At 39.6% G+C, this 19,457-nt stretch overlaps 1 protein-coding gene across 1 annotated transcript in view; it reads right to left on the minus strand.

The window, feature by feature from the left end:
- Positions 1-472: 472 nt before the first annotated feature.
- Positions 473-19,457, minus strand: part of Cpn1 (carboxypeptidase N subunit 1) — a 28,016-nt gene continuing 9,031 nt past the window's right edge. The window contains exons 3-9 of the mRNA XM_026394825.2: positions 17,782-17,937; positions 14,424-14,606; positions 13,163-13,274; positions 9,093-9,232; positions 6,443-6,542; positions 4,176-4,294; positions 473-633 (exon numbers count right to left, since the gene is read on the minus strand). Of these exons, the coding sequence (XP_026250610.1) occupies positions 484-633; positions 4,176-4,294; positions 6,443-6,542; positions 9,093-9,232; positions 13,163-13,274; positions 14,424-14,606; positions 17,782-17,937 (960 nt within the window). The 3' untranslated portion in view covers positions 473-483. The remainder of the gene's footprint in view (positions 634-4,175; positions 4,295-6,442; positions 6,543-9,092; positions 9,233-13,162; positions 13,275-14,423; positions 14,607-17,781; positions 17,938-19,457) is intronic.

A 19,457-nucleotide genomic window follows, 5' to 3' on the forward strand; every position in this document is an offset into this window, starting at 1 on the left:
GTAAGGAGGTTTATTTGGCTCATGATTCTGATGGCTGAAGAATCCAAACAGCACAGCTGTGGTGTCCTGGCCAGGGCTCCCTGGCTGAGTCATGATGTGGAGAACTAGAGAGAAAACTGGCTATGTGCAGAAGGGGCCAGGCATATGGGGTGGCTTCACTTTATAACAACCCCCTCTTGGGTGGCCAGCCAAGCAGAAGTAGTCTTGGATGCACAGGGGACAGGCCTAAACCAAACTCCCAGAACAGAAACCTGAACCCTTCAGGGTGTGTGTGTACAACTGCACCAGTTTTCCACTCCACACTGTTTGACATTGGCCTAGAGAAGGCTTACTCCCGAAACACATGAAGACCATTCTGAACTGTTCTCAGTATGTTTATATTTAAATATGTCTCAGATAAAAAAAAAAAAATAGAGAGCATGCCTCATGGGATTTGAGAGCAGGAATAAAGCCTTCCTAAACGTGGCCAGGGCCCGGTGGGCTTCAGCCAGGCCCTCTGTGTGGCTGCTTCCTGGCCCCATCTTTCTTTTTGGTTATCCGAAGCTGCGCCTGCATCCTGCCTCCCTGCCCTCCACCCGGAGCCTTCCTCAGAGGGTTTACTGGAGCGATGCTTCTCTTGAGGTAGAAGTTGACCTGGAAGAGGAAACGCAGAAGGTAGGATCCCAGTTTGGATTCTTCTCTTTTTTTTATTAAATATTTATTTATTTATTTATTTTTAGTTTTAGGTGGACACAATACCTTTATTTTACATTTATGTGGTGCTGAGGATCGAACCCAGTGTCTCGTGCATGCTAGGCAAGCGCTCTACAACTGAGCCATAACCCCAGCCCCTGGATTCTTCTCTACCACAGTTCCAGGTTCCAAGGGCAGGAGACTTGGGGAGAATTATTACAGCAATGGCCAAGAGCGGCACCAGTGGTGTCCTGTAGACTTGGATAATAGTCTCCCCAAATTGGTACACAATCACTGGCGACACATAGGTAAATATACATTTATTTTATATGAATGAGAAAAAATTATATCTACATCCCAAATCATGATTTCACCAATATTGTTGCTTAAGACCTAGGATTGATGGTGCCCTAATAATATCTGTCTCCTTTACACTGACTATATGAGTCACAGGTGCCCTGCTCGGGCATGCCAATGTGTGTCTCAGACCTTTGGAACTAAATTTCCTGCTCTATTGTTTGGCAGTAGATAGAGATGATGGAGACTGCCTATGCATTTTTGGACCCTAAACTTCCCTGGGCACAGATGCATCCTTTGAGAGCTAAATGACACTTCCCTTCTGGCCACAGCATGCAGATGGAAAGATGCCTTTGAGTGTGGGATACACTGGGCGTGGAGGAGCTGGACAGCCCTTGCAGGCAGGGAAAGAAGAGGGAGAGGCACAGTGTCCTGAAAGCTCCCCTGGGGCAAGCCTGGCTGCCCCGCCCTTGGAACAGTCTGAGCCAGCTGGGAGTGAAAAACAGGCCACTGATGGAGAGGCCTCTCTGTGGGGTTATTTCCTGCCCTGTGCACAGGAATCCAAGCCAGTTCTTCTGCTAGTTCACCAAAGGAGTGGGGGGTAGGGGAGTCATAGCCAACTGCACTGTGTCATTTACTATTTCCTTTTTAGTAATACAGAAATCTAGGAAAGGGGAAAGAAGAGAGGAGAGAGACAACAAAAGGAGGAAAGGACAGAGGAAAACGGAAGGAGCCACATCTGGAAGGCTGTGGGGAAAAGCAAGGCCGCACAGGACCCTGGGAGGTATTTTAAAACTTCTTGATTGTAACATGGAAACCCTTCTGTAAACAATCTTTTTTCTTTTCTTTTCTTTTTTTTTCTTTCTTCAGCCAGATGGCTGTCTGCTTTAGGATGGAAAGGGAAATGGATTCTACTGTGATCCATAGATCAGATTCTTAGTTGTTACTGTATCTGAGAATTGTACCTAAAAGACAGATTTTTTCCCCCTGAGTTATATTTGACCTATGAAGAACCAGTTATGCTAATTTATTTAAAGAATATGTGAAAAAAAAGGAGGTGAAATACTTTGAAACAGTATGTTATTTGAGAGGTCTTTTGGTTGTTTGCATTCAGCATTGAATAAACTTGCTTAGCACAAGACCTATGTATACAGCTGCCTGCTGATCATTTGATTTTAGTGTAGAATAAGGATAAAGGGAAAGAGGACGCATTGGCTGGGAAATTGGAATCAGCTAACAGGATGAAATGGAAGAGTTACTCTTTTCTTCCTGCATCTGTAAGTAGAAGTAATGCAGGAGATGGGAGTAGAGGGACTAGGGGGAGGATTATCTAAAAATTTCAGAGGAATTCTCAAAGGATTTACAGAGTAATTCCTTATTATCCTGAAACAGAAAGCTTCTTCATGCTGAGAATAAAAACTACCCTTGGACTGGGCCAGGCATTAGGAAAGCTGAAGCCGACATGTTCTCTGACTAGCACAGCCTAGCTAAACCTACATATGCCTATCACCTGGCTTTCATTGCTATAAACTGTAACCATTTCTTTAGGGCCAGCAGAGAAAAACTTAGCTGCTTGTCCCCACTTTGATGTATGCAGGCAGCCAAATCTGCTCCCTGCTTGGCTGCTGGTAAAATAAAGGGTTATGAAAACAGATTATAAAGTCCTGACACAATGGATGAGGAGGCAGCCTGGAGAGCCTGTCATAGGTTCAAATCCTGGCTCCCATCACCTCCTCACAGTGTGATATTATATAAGTTTCTGTCTTTAGACAAGTTTCAATTTCTGCAGCCACAAATGGGGACACTTATATCTACCTCATAGAGTTATTGTGAAGGTTATTGAGATAATTCTCGAAAACTCTCTGTGCTATCTTTTCATTTCTGTGACAAAATACCTGAGAAAAGCAACTTAAAGGAGGAAAGATTTATTTTAGTTCATGGTTTCAGATTTCAGTGAGTGGCGGGCTGACTATATTACTTTAGGCCTATAGTAAGGCAGAAGATCATGGTGGAAGAATGTGGCAGAGAAAGCTACTCACCTCTCCAAAGCAAGGAAGGAAGGGGAAGCAAGGTTGAGGACAAGCTATACCCTTTCAGATCATGTCCCCTTTCCTGAAGCTTCTGCCACCTCCCAACAATGCCACAGCTATGAGTCCATCTATGGATCAATACATTGATGAGGTCAGAGCCTTCATTATCCACTTAATTCTCAAAAGACCCATCTCTGAACATTGTTGCATTGAGGACCAAACCTTCAATATCTGAGCCTTTGGGGACATTACTACATTTAAAATGATGAGATACTTGACTGCATTGTGTTAAGGAAAGAGAGAGGGAGGATCTACTAAACTCTGGAGTTGTGCAGAGAAGGAAAAGGACGAGTGAGGAGGCCCTGGGAAATGCCAACTACAGAAAACAAGGGTTGTAGATGCTCATTAAATAGAATTGACTCCTTTTTCCTCATTTGAAAACACCTGAGGATTAATGTCCATGACCTCTGCTTCCCTTTAAGCTCTGAGAACCTTATCTAATATGACCTAAAGTAAAAAAGTTCCAGACTGTAAATCAAAAAAAGCAGTGGAGACTGTAATATTCAATCTCCACTGCTTTCCTATCCATAAAGGAAAGCAGTGGAGATTGAATATTACAGTCAGCTAATTAGAGAGCAGCGGGCTCTTGGCAGAGGCAAGCAGAAATCAAGAAAGTGTGAGCCAACAGGGTACCCAAGGGCTGGCAGAGCGCCACCCTGTGGTATTCCTTGCTTATGGACCAAGGAATACAATCAGGGGAGGCCAGGGAATCTGTGCAGGAGCTCCAGGATTTACATGTTGAGTCATGTCAACCACTATACTAAATGCTAGTTGTGTTCTTTCTCTTTTGAACCTCCTGAGAAGGTGGTACCATTAGTCTTAGGAAGAAACTGAGGATGAGAGAGGCAATTTATTCAAGGTCTGTGGGAAAATAAGATGGATTTAAAACATAGTTTTTTAATCAGGATGCTGTGTTAAACAGAAGAATAAGAAAAAGCCAAAAGGAAGTGGGAAAGGAGACAAAAGAAGAAGGACAAGAAAAATTAAGATAGAAGAGCAATGAACTTTTAAAGGTGAAAGAGGGAAGCTCAGACAAGATTAGAGCAAAGCAACCAGTTGTTTAAGACATGGAATAAATGATATTTGTAGTGTTCTGTAAAGCTCAGCAGAACTCACCAGCGTTGGTCTCCCAGGATGCACGATCACATTCTCTGTCTGTGGGTCAAACCCAGGTGCTGTGGCAGTGACAGTGTAGGTACCTGGGAGCAGTAGCCGGAAGTAATCACCTCGTTCACCTAACAGTGACAAGGATGTGACTCAGTCTGCTGATTAAAAACATGCCCCAAATGGAACCTTGTTATGAAGAGTGATCTGGAGATTTTAGCTGACTACAGCTTGTTTTTTCTTAACGGCAGAATGAAACTGATGAAGCACTAAATTGATTGCAAGGATACTTCTCAATAGGAGGAGCCCCTAAGAAAATGTTCCGTTGTGCTTCACACTGAAAGTATTGTCTTCCATTCTAGACCTTGGATTTTAATACAAATTTGTGTCTAGTAAAGGGTCACTAGAAGAAAGCAAAGGTTAAAATGTTTATTATGTTGCCTGATTAAGGAAACTATTTGAAACCTGTTTTTAATATTTGAAAAGTCAAAAAGTCACTGTGAAGAAATGATCTCTACCTAAAGAAACAAGAATGAGAACTATAGATTTAAGTTGCTAAACAGAAGCAGAAATTATTATAATAAACAGAGCCATCAAAAAAATGACTGCTTTATGAATTTGGGAACACTCAGGTAGATGCTTAATGGGGCGCCCTAGAAAAGCTACATGGTTGAGCTGTGTACAACCTGCACTAATAGCCCTCACACTGCTGGCTTGGACAACCAGTGATAAGAGATGCTGTGAGCATGTAATTTTATTTTAAGTAGGAAGGCTTACTAAATGATTGCCATGTTCTGGTTTTGAAAATCATATTTTAAAATTTCTTCCATCACCTTCAAAATAAGCCTGTTTTTCTGTGGCAGGAATACAGTATTATGGCCAATCATGATGGTGCCTATAAATTTTTTAAAGTATGCAGCAATGATTAATTGAAATAATAAATGCAATAAAGAATGGTACAGGCAATAATGAGTAACTCTTTTTTTTCTGCTATCTATTAAATGTCTGTAATTTACTTTAAAATACTTTAGCAAAGGCAGGGTATTATTATGCATATATTAGATAGTTTGAGTTATACTCCAGGGGCTATCATTTTCTTAATTGGGGGTTCACACTTAGAAGTGTGATAACAAATGTTTTATCAGAAAGACCCCATTCCAGATGCAGGTAGGAAGAGGAATTCAACTATGTTTATCTTTATATGATTTGCTAAGTAGCATAATGAATTTTAGCAATAGATCTTTTTCACCAGTGAAATGTTATTTATTAGCACAATGAGTTTGGGGAAGTGGGCACTTATTGGTGGAATGAATGATGATCACTATCAGTGGCTAGAATGTTTCAGAGATATTCCTCTCCCTTGCTTATATGGGATAAAAATCGAACAAGTCCTGAAGCCTGTGATCTTAAGAGGGTGCCTGAGGTTGGATCCATAAATGGTCCTGGGTCCAGCCATTGGGATGAAGGATTCTGGTTGTCTGATGCCTGATCAAGAGGCTACAGAATTCTGCTTTTAGAATATTGCCTTTGGACCTTTAATTGGACCTTTAATTGAAGCTATGCTGGGATCACCTTAAAGAATATAGATTTCATGCAGCTTAAACAGATTGCATGAACTGTAAAAATGCCTGCTTGGTAATAAATGTTTGTGTGGTAAAATGAGCTGAGCCTTGCTGGTATCGAGGTTGTAGGCAAATCTTACCAACCCTTAACCATTGGTAACTACTGCTATCCATTAAAAACAAGAAAAAAAACCCTAAAAATTGTGCATAATCAATCTGAGCTAGGTCCATTTGCAACACCATTCTTCCATGAGATCATTCTATACCCTTCAAGGAGGTCTCACATAGCTCCAAGATCTCTCTCCACCACCAGTCTTGACCTGCAGCAAACCCAGAACCAATCTTGCTAACATATATGTCTGAGTGGACATATATGGAAATGCCTGAGTCAGGGACAAACTAAACAGATTTACAGTCCTTCTCTTTTCTTTTCTACCCCATTTTCACACCAATTTGCAAACTATTATAGCCTCAAGGCCAGAAATAACAAGGTTGTATGTGGCAGTGACTCCTCCACTCTGACAAGAAATTACTTTTCATTTTTTCCACCTGGTCCTGGCCTCTCAGGGATTGCTTGTTTCACAAGCAAAAGATTTTCCATATAAACATCTTGGTTGCTTGATCCAGCCTTTTAATTTACTTTCTCCATTTCTAGTACCCTATCTTCTTAACCTCTACCTCCAGTATTCCTGACACCCCCAAGTAGGGACCACCTACCTGCAGTGACATCATGATTAATCCCATGGACAGAAATGACAGCCCCTGTGAGATTATGATGATTCTCATCAAGCACCATTCCCTTGATGCCCTGGTGAACCTGCAGGAAAAGTTGAGAGCACAGAGTTATGCTCAGACTGGTGGAGTTTTTATAGTATAAAGCCCTTTCTTATATGCTTTCACACTCGAGCTCCCCAAGTGGGTAACAGTCCCCAACCCAGTCTCTTTGCTGTTCCTCCACCCCAATAATATCCTCAACAGAACATATCGATCCTGTTAAAACCTAAGTCAAATCATGTCATGTTCTACTCAAAACCTAACTCAGCGCAGAGACTACAGTTTTTAGGATGGTCTAAAAAGCTGTGGTCCCTGTTGGCCACCTGCTCTCATTGTTGATCACACTCTGCTTTACATCTGAAACCCACTGGGGGGCCAGCCACACTGCTATCCAGAACTTGCAATTTTGGGGGGTGGGGGAATACCAGGAATTGAACTTAGGGGCACTAAACCACTAAGCCACATTCCATGCCCTTTTTAATATTTTAATTTAGAGACAGGGTCTTACTGAGTTGCTTAGGGCCCTGCTAAGTTGCTGTGATTGGCTTTGAACTCTCGATCTTCCTGCCTGAGCCCCCCAGGTTGCTGAGATTACAGATGTGCACCACCACACCCAGCCCAACCTTGCATTTTTTTAACTAAAAATTTTAAAATTTTTATAAAACATACATGACATAAAATGTATCATCTTAACTATTTTAAGTGTCCATTTCAGTGTTAATAAACACAGTCAGAATGTGCAACCAGTGCCAGCACTCATCCTTAGAACTTTTTGCATCTTGTAACCCTGAAACTCTGACTTAATTAAATAAAAACTCTCCATTCCCTCCTCTTTCCCTGGCTCTGGCAACCACAATTCTATTTTCTGTCTTCATATTTTGACCACTCTACATATCTGACATATGTGGAATCATACAGTACTTGCCGGGATGAGTACGTTTAGGGATGAGGTGCTTGGGACTAAACCCAGGGGTGCTCTACCAGTGACCTACATCCCAAGTTACTTTTATTTTGAGAGAGGGTCTTTCTGAGTTGCTTAGGGCCTTGCTAAGTTGCTGAGGCTGGCCTTGAACTTGTGATCCTTCCTCAGCTTCCTGAGCTACTAGGATTATAGGTGTGCACTACCACACCTGGCACATTTGCCTTTTCACTTAACATGATGTCCTCAAGGTTCATCCACAATGAAGCATGTATCAGAACTTCCTTCATTTTGAAGGAAGGCTAAATAATATCTATTATATGTATACTCCAGATTTTGTTTGTACATTCATCTATCAAGGGACACTTGAGTTGCTTCCACTTTTGGGCTATTATGAAAAATGCTACTATGAACAACAGTGTGCAAATTCCTCTTTGAGACCCTGTTTTCAATGCTTTGGTATACATCCACAAGCAATATTACTGGCTCCTATAGTAATTCTATTTACAATTTGGTGATGAACTTCCATAAAGCTGTAGCCATTTTACATTCCCACCAACAGTGTGCAAGAATTCCATTTTCTTCACATCCTCTCTAACACTTTTTTAGTGTGTGTCTGGTACTGGGGGTTGAACCCAGGAGAGCTCTACCACTGGCCTGCACCCTGAGCCCTTTTTATTTTTTTATCAAAACACGGTCTCTCTCTATGTATGTATAATATATCAAAATACATTCTACTGTCATGTATATATAAACAGAAAAAAAAAAAGACAGGGTCTCTCTAAGTTGCCAATGTTGTCCTTGAACTTGCAATTCTTCTACCCCAGCCTCCAGAGTTGTTGGGATTAGAGATGTGCCATTTTTTTCTTTTCTGGTAGGTGCCATCTCAATTGGTATGCAGAGCCAGGTACAGTGGTGCATACCTATAATCCCAGTGACTTGAGAGGAGTCTGAAGCTGGAGGATCCCAAGTTTGAGGCCAGCCTGGCCAATTTAGCAAGACTATGTCTCGAAATAAAAAAATAAAAATGACTGGGTATGTAGCCCTGTGGTACATACAGGGCTACATTACTTTTCATTGTGTTCAATCCCTAGTGTTGCAAAAGAAAAATAAAGTTCATATGGATATAAGGGGTATCTCATTTGGTATTCATTTACATTTCCCCGATGATTAGTGATGTTGAACATTTTTTGGTTTGTCTTTGGTTTTATGATTGTTTTGTGTCCGTTTAGGAAACCCCTTTTTAGCCCTGAATATCTGCATGATTCTCTCCTTCAACTCTTTGAAATCTCTGTTTAAAAGTCACCTTCCCTAGAAGGCTCTCTTTATAGCATCTCTCCTTTAACATGTTCTAAAATTTACTTTCTTATTTTACTTATTGTCTGTCCTCTTTAGAATTCAATTCTATATTGGCAGGGATATTTGTTTGTGCATTTGTTTATTAATAATACCAAGCTCTTAAGTTTCTGGCAGATCAAAGTGCTCTGTCATGTTGAATGAATGAATCTCACTGGGAAGGGCAACCAAAATCTACTACACTGAGTGACTGGAAAAGTCAGATCTTGCCGGACTCAAAAATGGAGCCTGTCACTGGGGAACACCCACATCCCTCTCTCCCTCCTTCCCTCCCTCCCTCTGTCCATTCCCTCCCTCTGATGAAAAATGACATCTTACCTGTTCTAAGAATTGGATTAGGGCTTCCCGATTACCTAGCCACTCCCGCTGTAATTCCTCTTGACGGGGAAACTTGTTGCAACTGAGTTCCAGAGTGATCTCAAAGCAGTTGGTATGGAGATAATTAAAGTCTTGCATTCCTAAGGGAAAGAGGGTAGTTGCAGATTTGTATAACTAGGTTCCCACCCAACCCCCCACCTCATCTCTTTTTAATCACAATTTCTCCACACCATCACCCTCCCCACCTTCTATTCTACCTCTTGATCTCTGTTTACTTTTCTCTCCCATAAAACCTTTCCCCTAGCTGGCACAGTGGTGCATGCCTGTAATCCCAGCAGCTCAGGAGGCCGAGGCAGGAGAACTTCAAGTTTAAGGCTAGCCTCAGCAACTTAATGAGACCCTAAGCAACTTAGTGAGACCCTTTCTAAAAATAAAAAATAAAAAGGGCCGGGGATGTGGCTCCGTGGTTAAGTCCGATGGATTCAATCCCTGGTACGAAAAAAAGCTTTCTCCAAGTTTCCAGTTTACATGCCTTTCTCTCTTTCCCATTTCCTCTCTTCATGAATGCTCATTTTGTCATCTGCTTCCTCTCCATTTTTCCCATTTCAGGATTTAATTTCACTTCTCGTCTATCTTATCATTTCCAAATTCTGATGATTAACTGTGCCTTATTATTAGAACATGCGTTATGTATTGCTTTTGGGAGATTTTTCTTTTTAAATTACAATGCTTTTCAGACCTGGGAGGTTAAAAATAAGATGAATATTTTGTTTTCACATCCCTCACCCTAACTGAGAACATGCTGATCTGAAAATAATTCTCCCAGACAAACTGACTCATGAAAAAGCAGAAGGTAGCTGTATATTTTTCCTCCACCAAATGCCTGCTCTGATCTATGTCATTCAATTATTCAATGGAATAAATTATTTTTAGTATGTTTCTGATTATTAGGATGGTACTTATGGCAAATTCACTTGGGTTAAAAATTATGCAAAGATGTCCATACTATACAAAGTGATCTACAAATTCAACACAATTCCTTTTTCTTTTCAGAAATAGAAGAGCCTATCCAAAAATTCATATGGAATCTCAAAGGACCCCGAACAGCTAAAACCACCTTGAAAAAGAACAAAGCTACAGGACTCCCTGCCTGAATTTAAAACTTATCACAAATCCACAGTACTACAATGTAGTACTGCCATAAAGACAGACCAACAGAGCAATGGATAGAAGAGAGGGCCCAGAAATTCTGCACATATGGTCAAATGATTTTTTTGTTTATTTGTTTATTGATCAAATGATTTTTGACAAGGGTGCCAAGACCATTCCAGGAGAAAGGACAATCTTTAGCAAGTGGGTGCTCAAGAACTGGATATCTACATGCAAATACTTGAAGTTGGGTCCTTATCTAACACCAAGTAAAAAAATTAATTCAAAATGGATCAGAGACATAAATGTACAATTCCCCAAACTACAAAACTCTTAGGAAAAAACATAGGCAAAAAGCTTCATGACACTGGATTGGTGATGATTTGTAGGATCTGACATCAGTGGCACAGGCAACAAAAGAAACAATAAGCAAATATGAATTCATGGAAATTGAGGACTTATGCATCAAAAGATAATCTCAATAGGGTAAAATGGCAACTATGGGATAGATAAAAATATTTCTAAGTCATGTATCCAATAAGACCTCAATGTCCAGAATGTATATAGAATTCCTAAAACTCAACAACAACAAAAACAAACAACAGGATTAAACAGTGGGCAAAGACTTAAATAGACATTTCTTCAAAAAAAAAAAAAACAAATAGTCAATAAGCACATAAAATAATGCTTAATATCACTAATCAGCAAGAAAATGCAACTCAAACTACCATGAGATCCCACCATGCACTTGTTAGAATGGCTACTATAAAAAGAGAAAAATGGAAATTATTAAGTGTTGGCAAGGATGTGAAGAAATTAGAACTTATATGCATTTTGGTAAAAAAATCTAAAATAGTAGCACTACTATGGAAAACAGTATGGTAGTTCCTCAAAAAAGTAAAAAAAAAAAAAAAAGAAAAAAAAAACAGAATTACCATAGGACTGAGCAATTCCACTTTGGGATATATACCCTAAAGCAATGAAAGCAGGGTCTCAAATAGATATTTGTACACCCACGTCCATAGCAACATTATTTACAGTATTCAAAAGCACTCAAGTGTCCACCAATGGCTGAATGTACAAATAGAAGGTGGTGTAGACATATAATGGAATATTATTTAGCCTTAACAAGGAAGGATATTCTGACACATGTTGCTATATGGATAAACCTTAGGCTCATTATGCTAAGTCAAATAGCCAGTTGCAAAAAGGCAAACACTGCATGATTCCACTTACATCAGGTATACAGAGTAGTTAAAATCATAGAGACAAAAAGTACAATGGTGGATTCCAGGGGCTGGAGGCAAGATAAAAAGTATTCTGAAGGTGAGCGATGTTGGTGGTTGCACAACTTTATGAATGTATTTAATAACACTGAACTAACTGTACACGTGAAAATAGAAAAGACAGTAGGTTTTATATTATGTGTATTTTACCACAATGAAAATTGAAAAATAAGTATCCATTTAATCAACTTTCACTTGCTCTTTAAGCTAATGAATGCAAACAGCCATTACAGAAAGAATGGGGAAGCTGGACAACAATAACTATAACCCATGATTCTCTCCATGCATTAGAATCCCTGGCAAGCTGGCACTTCCGGCTAAATACAGACTGCTAGGCCTTACACCCAGAGTTTCTGATTCAGTGGGTCTGGGTTTGGGCTTCAAAATTCATATTTCTCACAAGTCCCCAGTGATGACAGCTATGCAGAGCCAGAGACCACACTGTCAAAACAACCATTTTGATTAGTTTAATCATCTTGGAATGTACCAGCTTAATTTAGGACAAGGATTCTCAGAGGAGGCACGGGCCATGCTTTCTTAGAGGATGAGGAGGGAGAAGGGAATCGAGGAAACACGGAACAAGTCTAATTTTAAAAAGCATATTTGATATTTTTAATCATGGGGGGGTGACATCTATTGCTTCTCTAATATAAACTAAGGAAATCAGAGTTTCACAAAATCTACTTCCTTGTGTTCAGTGAGTTTACAGCCACAAGTTTCCCTCTCAGTACATGGCAACTCCTTAACCTTTCTCTACCTCACTCCACCATCAACTCAGCCCTCACCAATGCTGAAGCCAGCTCAGACTTGAGAGGATGGGGAAAAACAAATGCTAAAAATGATTCCTGAAAGAACCCAGCTTCCTCTTTTGGCCTATTCCCTATCCTTAGACAGCCTATCTGCCAGAAGTTCATAATCAAAGGTTCATGTTGACCCTCAAACATGGGCAAGGTCCACACAATAGAGAATGGAGAAGTTTACTTCTGTTTGAGGCTATAGAATTAATGGTCAATGCCTATGGCAAATTCCTGCTCGTGGGAGGCAGGCAGTCAGGGTGGAGAGCAGAGCCCAGGGCAACTGGTGCTTTCCAGGTCAGTTCCTCTGCTCACCTGTTGCCATGTGAGGCATTTCTGAATGTTTCATGTCTGTTGTTTTATCTAAAGCATCAAAATCATCCCTCTTTTGAGGGGAGGCCATGCTGGGGGTTGAACTGAGGGCATCACACATGCTAGACAAGCACTGAGCTACATCCCCAGCCTTCTTAGTGTTAATTACAGATCAGTAAACCAAAGCACAGAGAGGTTAAGTAAGTATCCTGAAACAACATGACTGGAAAGTGGGCAAGCTGGGTTTCAACCAGTTTATTCTCAGAGACACACTTCATCACTTGGCCCCATTATTTTCTTCCTATACTTTAGTCTATTGTGTAAACTACCAGTTTTACAGGACCACAGGTGTTTCTACTTTAGTTTTAAAGATTCACAAGATGACACTAAATGCCAATCTTCTCCATTTTTCGGATGTTTACTGGAGTGCAAAATTCCATAGTGTCCCTATTGTTTCCTTGAAAAAACTAGTCATTCAGAAGTGGGCATTACACTATTTCAGCTTGGCAGTGTCCAGGACTCTCCTTACCCTTGCTGAGAGAATACCAGGAAGCCCCATTGGTGATGCCATCTGGGAAGTAATCCCCACAGTTCCAACCTTGGTGCATCCACCCATGTGCGTAGGAGTAGACCTTGGCCAGCTAGAGGAAAAGTATGCAGAAAATGATCTCATATGGCAATGTTCATGCTCAGAATTAGAGTGGTGCCATGAAGTCCCATTAGGTATAGGCAACTGAATATATGCTTCAGTGAAAAAAAAATATGAACAGGAGAGAGATGGAGTGTATGTGAGTATGTATAAGGGTGGGTATGAGAGTGGGTGTGTGTGAATGTAAGCGTGTGTGTGTGTGTGTGTGTGTGTGTGTGTGTGTGTGTAGAGTGTGAAGCAGACTAGGATTAAGAGATCTGTATTCTGATTTTCCACTCTCTTGGGGTCAAGATTCTTCATGTGCAAAAGGAGGGGTAGCATTAGATGGTGTAGGTCCCTTCCAATTGTATCATTCTCTAGCCAAAATCAAGGAGCAAAAAAAAAAAAAACAGGAAAAGTAATTTGTATTGGCAAATGAGAGATATATTTTGGAAGAAAAGAAACATATGCAGTCTTTCTCTATAATCCTTTTTTTTAAATTATAAGAGTGGACAAAATGAGATTATTGGAGAAAAGGAATAATTGGTGTTTTTGCTATTATAATTCATTAGTTGAGGAATTACATTGTTATTATTATTTACATATCAATATATAATTATGTTAACATATTTTATAATTTAGCCAATATATTTTATTATAAAATATTAAATTTATTATATTATTAAATATATTTATATAAATTGTAATGTATCTATTAGTATACATTAATACTTGAATTATTAATTAAGCCTGTTTCATGTGCATAGTCTTCATTAATACAGATATATTATCATAAAATTATAAATTAGAAACCCTAAAATTCATGTTTAATGTCACTCACCACCAGTCTTTTGGCATATTTTTTTTTGTTATTTTTTTTTATTAGTTACACATGACAGTACAATGTTCTTGACATTTCATACATTTGAATCAAATTATATCTGCCTTTTGTACATCATGGTTATTATAGTATAAAGCTTTTCTTTTAAATTACTTTTTCATGAATTTATGGCTCATCATGCAAACCTAAATATAATTTACCAGACTAAGTGGTTCACAAGCAGGCAGTGTTTTCTGTTATTTTTTATGGACTTGTTCCTGATTTGACACAGGTTTATTGAGCCCCATGTTCCCCTGGCCAGGACAATGCCCTTCTGCATACCTTCCGGAACAGCTTGTCGTCAGGTGTAGGGGAATTGGTAGTGCGGTGGGGATTTCGGAACCGATGCCCGGGAGACTTATCATATGGATAATTGGCCACCACTGCCCCTCCATGGAGATTGGCTGAAAGAACAAAGTTGAAGGAGCGCATCCAGTGGATCACAGCCTTAGTCTCGGGCTCCACCTGTAAGTAGATAAGAAAGGCTATCAGCAAAGGAAAGGCCATGGAAGTCATTGTGAGGAAGTGGCCTGGGGAGAGAGTGTGCCTGAATAACACAGAGAAGTTACTCCCACCTGACATGAGAAGTATAGCTAAGGAAATTCTGACCTCTGGAATGACAGTTCCCAAAATTAAGTGTATGGAAGGCTTTTACAGATGGAAATTTTACTTGAATTGTAATATACTAAACAAGTACAAGGAGAATATTTGGGGCAGTGGAACAATGCTGTATGACACCATAATGGTGGATTCATATTATCATAATTTGCTAAAAACCATAGAATTGATAACACCAAGAATAAGCACTAGGGCTGGGATTGTGGGCTCAGCGGTAGAGCGCTCCCCTAGTACGGGTGGACCTGGGTTCGATCCTCAGCACCACATAAAAATAAAGGCATTGTGTTGTGTCCATCTACACCAAAAAGTAAATATTAAAAAAAGAATAAGCACTAATGTAAACTATGGACTTTGAGTGTTAGTGGTGAGTCAGTGCAGGTTCAGTGACTAACCAATGTAAACTCAGGTGGGTGATGGTGGGGTAGGGAATAGGGGGACAGGATGTATGTGGGGACTCTGTACTTTTGGCTGTGAACCTAAAATTACCCTGAGAAAATAAGCTAGAAAGAGAAAGGGGGAGGGAGAGGGGGAAGAGAGAGAAAGACAGAGAGACAGAGAGACAGAGAGAGAGAGAGAGAGAGAGATCTGTTTGAAGAGGGCTATCATAATTAGAGAGTTCAGAGCTCCAGCTGAGCTTCTATCTGGACCCTAGGAAAAGGCTTCTCATTTACTCATTGTCCTGTGGCTTCTAAGACAGGAATTTGGGGCTTTAGAAAATAAATCTGGAAAACACTAGATCACAATAATAGGTTTTCAGCCTCCTCCTTCTCCCAACACATGTGCTGTAATGTTGACATGTGGAACATGCTCCTCTAGTCCTATCCAAATGTCATGAATTAGACACACTATCCCGTGGACAAGTAGTGTAACTGTACCCTTTATAGTGTGTTATATTGCTAGTGAGTGACAGTATTTTAAGCAAAGCCTTGAATCCACTTGGACTAGCCTAGTATAATAGTAGAGTACAGTATTATAAATAAACAATTTATAGTCCTCAATTTTTTCCTCCTCTCAGGGTAGATGTGCTTAGAGATTATGAGATGTTAATGTGTTAATTACTCTTCCTGGACCAGAAATAAGCTCTGAAAGACCCATTTTTTTCATCCCAGGGGGACTGAAAGAATAGTGTTGAGTTCACACAATCAGAATGCATATAGAGTTGTGTGAGGCTTAATGATGGGGCTACATTCTGAGAAATGTACTGTTAGATGATTTTGTCATTGTGCAAACATCTGGAGTGTACTTACACAAACGACAATGGCTACAACACCACAGAGGATAGAATCTTATGGGACCACTACTATATATTCCACCCATCATTTACCAAAATGTCATTAAGGGAAGCATGGCTATAGTACCAAGAGTTCCAGTTCTGGTCTTTGATGAGGCTCAGAGGATTTGAAGCAGTCCTTTCTTCAAGTCTGAAGCCCTATCAGAACAAGGCCAGCTCCTCACTGCTCTTCTTTCTCAAGTCTACTCCGTCAGGAGCAAGAGAGACTTCTCATTGTCTTTTTTCCTTTTAAGATTTAGATAGAGGACTAAGTGGGACCCTAATTATTACTGAATAAATCACCTTACTTTACTAAGAGAAACAAGTTTAACAAATAAGAACATTCTTTTGGTTGGATAGTCTGACTAGTACAAAGTTATTTTTCATGTTTTACTTGAGCCAAAGGATAGTTGCTATCAGACACTTAATGAGCATGACTTTTACTTCCTATTCAAAGAGAAAAAAATATCTAAGAATATTCCATCCAGGAAATTCCCAGAATAAAGGCCTATGCCTGCTTTATTTTTCTCCGCCCAGTTTCTAAGTTTAGATATTCACAAATAAAACATTTAGAACTATACCCTACAATGTAAAAACCAGGGATGACAATGATGCTCCAGAGATGACTGTAGCTATTTGTAGAAGCAGGCCCACTAGCAGAGTGAAACTTCATATTTCCAGGTGGTCACATTATAGGCCTCCTGGAGAGTGAGGCTTAGGGGCATTGACTGGCATCTCCTATTGAGACAGAAGGGAAATGAGGGAGAATAAGGTAAAATGTTAAGGTCACATACAAAGGGAAGAGGAAAACCCACAAGGGTCAGATTTCCTAAATCTCTTTCTGGAACTAATTGCTGACAAATACACAGTTCACCATAAGTAGGAGAGATTTGAGAAATCTTGAGAAGAGAATGCTAGAATTCTCTGTCAATAGTTTAGTGCAATAGAAAGAATGCTGGGTTAAGAGTCAGAAGGCCTGAGTTTTGATCCTGATTCCAATCACTTATTAGCTGTGCATATTTAAATCATTATTCTTAGTAGTAGCAGTATTAGGGATTGAACCTTGCGGTACTCTACCACTGAGCTACATTCCCCAGCCCTTTTTTATTTTATTTTGAGACAGAGTCTCACTAAATAGGCCAAGCTGGCCTCAAACTTGTGATCTTCCTGTCTCAGGCTCCCAAGTTGCTACCATGCTCTCTTTAATTATTTTATCTGTAAGTATAATATCTATAAAACAGAGATTTGGGGGGCTGGGGTTGTGGCTCAGTGGTAGAGCACTTGTTTAGCATGTGCAAGGTCCTGGGTTTGATCCTTAGCACCACATAAAAATAAATAAACAAAATAAAGGTATTATGTCCAATTACAACTAAAAAATAAATATTAAAAAAAGAAACAGAAATGGATGACACTGCTCAATGAATTCACCACACTAATGATCAACTGAAACACTGGCTATGATAGGACTTTGTGAAATGATTAAGTACCCTGCAACTACAGGATACTGCTTTCACCTCCTCTACCCCCAACACTACTATCATTAAATATTTATGCTCCCTGGAGAGCTCTACTTGGGGAGAGAACAAATACAAAGAAGCATAAGATACAATTATTGTTCCTCTATACAAATTTACATGAAGTTGAAGACATGCTTAATTCTTGCTTGTTAATATGAAAATTGCTTAATAATCCTTTTACAAGAAATTCCAGATGCTGATTTTTTTGCTTCTGTTTGCAAATTTTATCTCCTACCTGACTTTCCCAGTTGTTTGGAAGGGGCAAGTGATGGTTGGGTCCTCCATGCTTCTCATTGTAGTAGAAATAGGTATTGAGATCAGGGAAGTTACGGTTCAGGTCCACTTTATTGGCATTATTTCTGCCAACCAGATACTCAGGTATGTTTGGGCCCTAGAGAAAAAATGAAGAGATGAAAAATGTAAGTTTCAGACTGAATCCTATATTTTAAGAACACTGTATAGCTCTTTTATGATATTAACTGCCTCTATCAAATAATGTAGCACTTTCTTCTTTAACCTCTCCAAAATCCCAATGGTGTGGTTGAAGTTTCCCTGTAAAACATGTACTGCAGATACAGATCCCAGGAGAAGCTGTAACAACAGAAAAGTGTTTCAGAATCATGGGAGCTCTTGTTTTTTTAAAAAAAAGATCTTGAGATATAATTTACATACCATAAAATTTACTTGTTTTTAGTGTACAAGTCAATGAATTTGATATGCTTATTGAGTTGTACTGCCATCATCATAATCTGATTTCAGAACATTTCTATCATTCTAAAGAGAAACATTAAAAAATATATTTTTTTAGTTGTTGATGGACCTTTATTTATTTATTAATTTATATGTGGTGTTGAGAATCGAACCCAGGGCCTCAATGCTAGGCAAGCGCTCTACCACTGAACCACAACTTCAGCCCGAGAAACTTTTTTATTATAGTCAGTCCTCATTTTCCCACCAGCCCAAGGTCATCACTCTTTCTCTACAGATTCACATTCTCTAGACATGTCACAAAAGTAGGATCATGCATTGAATGTTCTGTGATTTTTTTCCCTGACTGCACATAATATTTTTAGAGGCTCATTCATTTGTTGATGAGCCTCATTGTTGTTGCTGTTGTTGTTGTTGTTGAATAACTCTATCAAATGGATGTATCACATTTTGTTCATCCATTTACCAGATGAGGGACTGCGTTAGTTTCCTAGAGCTTCTGTAACAAGTTACTACAAAAACGGGAGTCTTCTAATAACAGACATTTGTTGTCTCACACTTTTGGAGGCTCAAAGTTTGAAATCCACGTGCCAGCAGGCTCAGCAGGCTCAGCTTTCTGAAGTTTCTCTCTTTCTCTCTTCTATCTTCTGGAGGTTGGAGGTAATCTTTGGTTTGTGAATGCATCCCTCTAATTTTTTTCTTTTCTTTCTTTCTTTTTTTTTTTTTTGGTAACAGAGACTGAACCAAGTGGTGCTTAACCACTAAGCCATATCCTCAGTCCTTGTTATATTTTATTTACAGACATGGTTTCACAAAGCTGCTTAGGGCTTCGATAAGTTGCTGAAGCTGGCCTTGAACTTCTGATCCTCCTTCTTCAGTCTTCCGCTGGGATTACAGAAATGTACCACCATGGCCCACTCTAATTTCTGCTTCCATCTTTACCTGGATTTCTCTCTAGTGTGTCCGTGTCTCTATTTAGACACTTCTTTCTTATTATAAGGACAGTAATCATTTTGGATTTAGAATTCACCCTAATCCAGTATGACCTCATCTGAACTTAATTATACCTGCAAAGACTATTTCCAAACAAGATCACTTTCACAGGTACTAAGTGAACACAAAATTAAGGACAGCGATGCTACTCAACACAGTACATGGACACTGGGTTGTTTCTGCTTTTTTGGCTGGTGTGGACAATGCTGC

The sequence above is a fragment of the Urocitellus parryii genome, chromosome 5 (assembly GCF_045843805.1).
Source record: "Urocitellus parryii isolate mUroPar1 chromosome 5, mUroPar1.hap1, whole genome shotgun sequence".
NCBI lineage: Eukaryota > Metazoa > Chordata > Mammalia > Rodentia > Sciuridae > Urocitellus > Urocitellus parryii.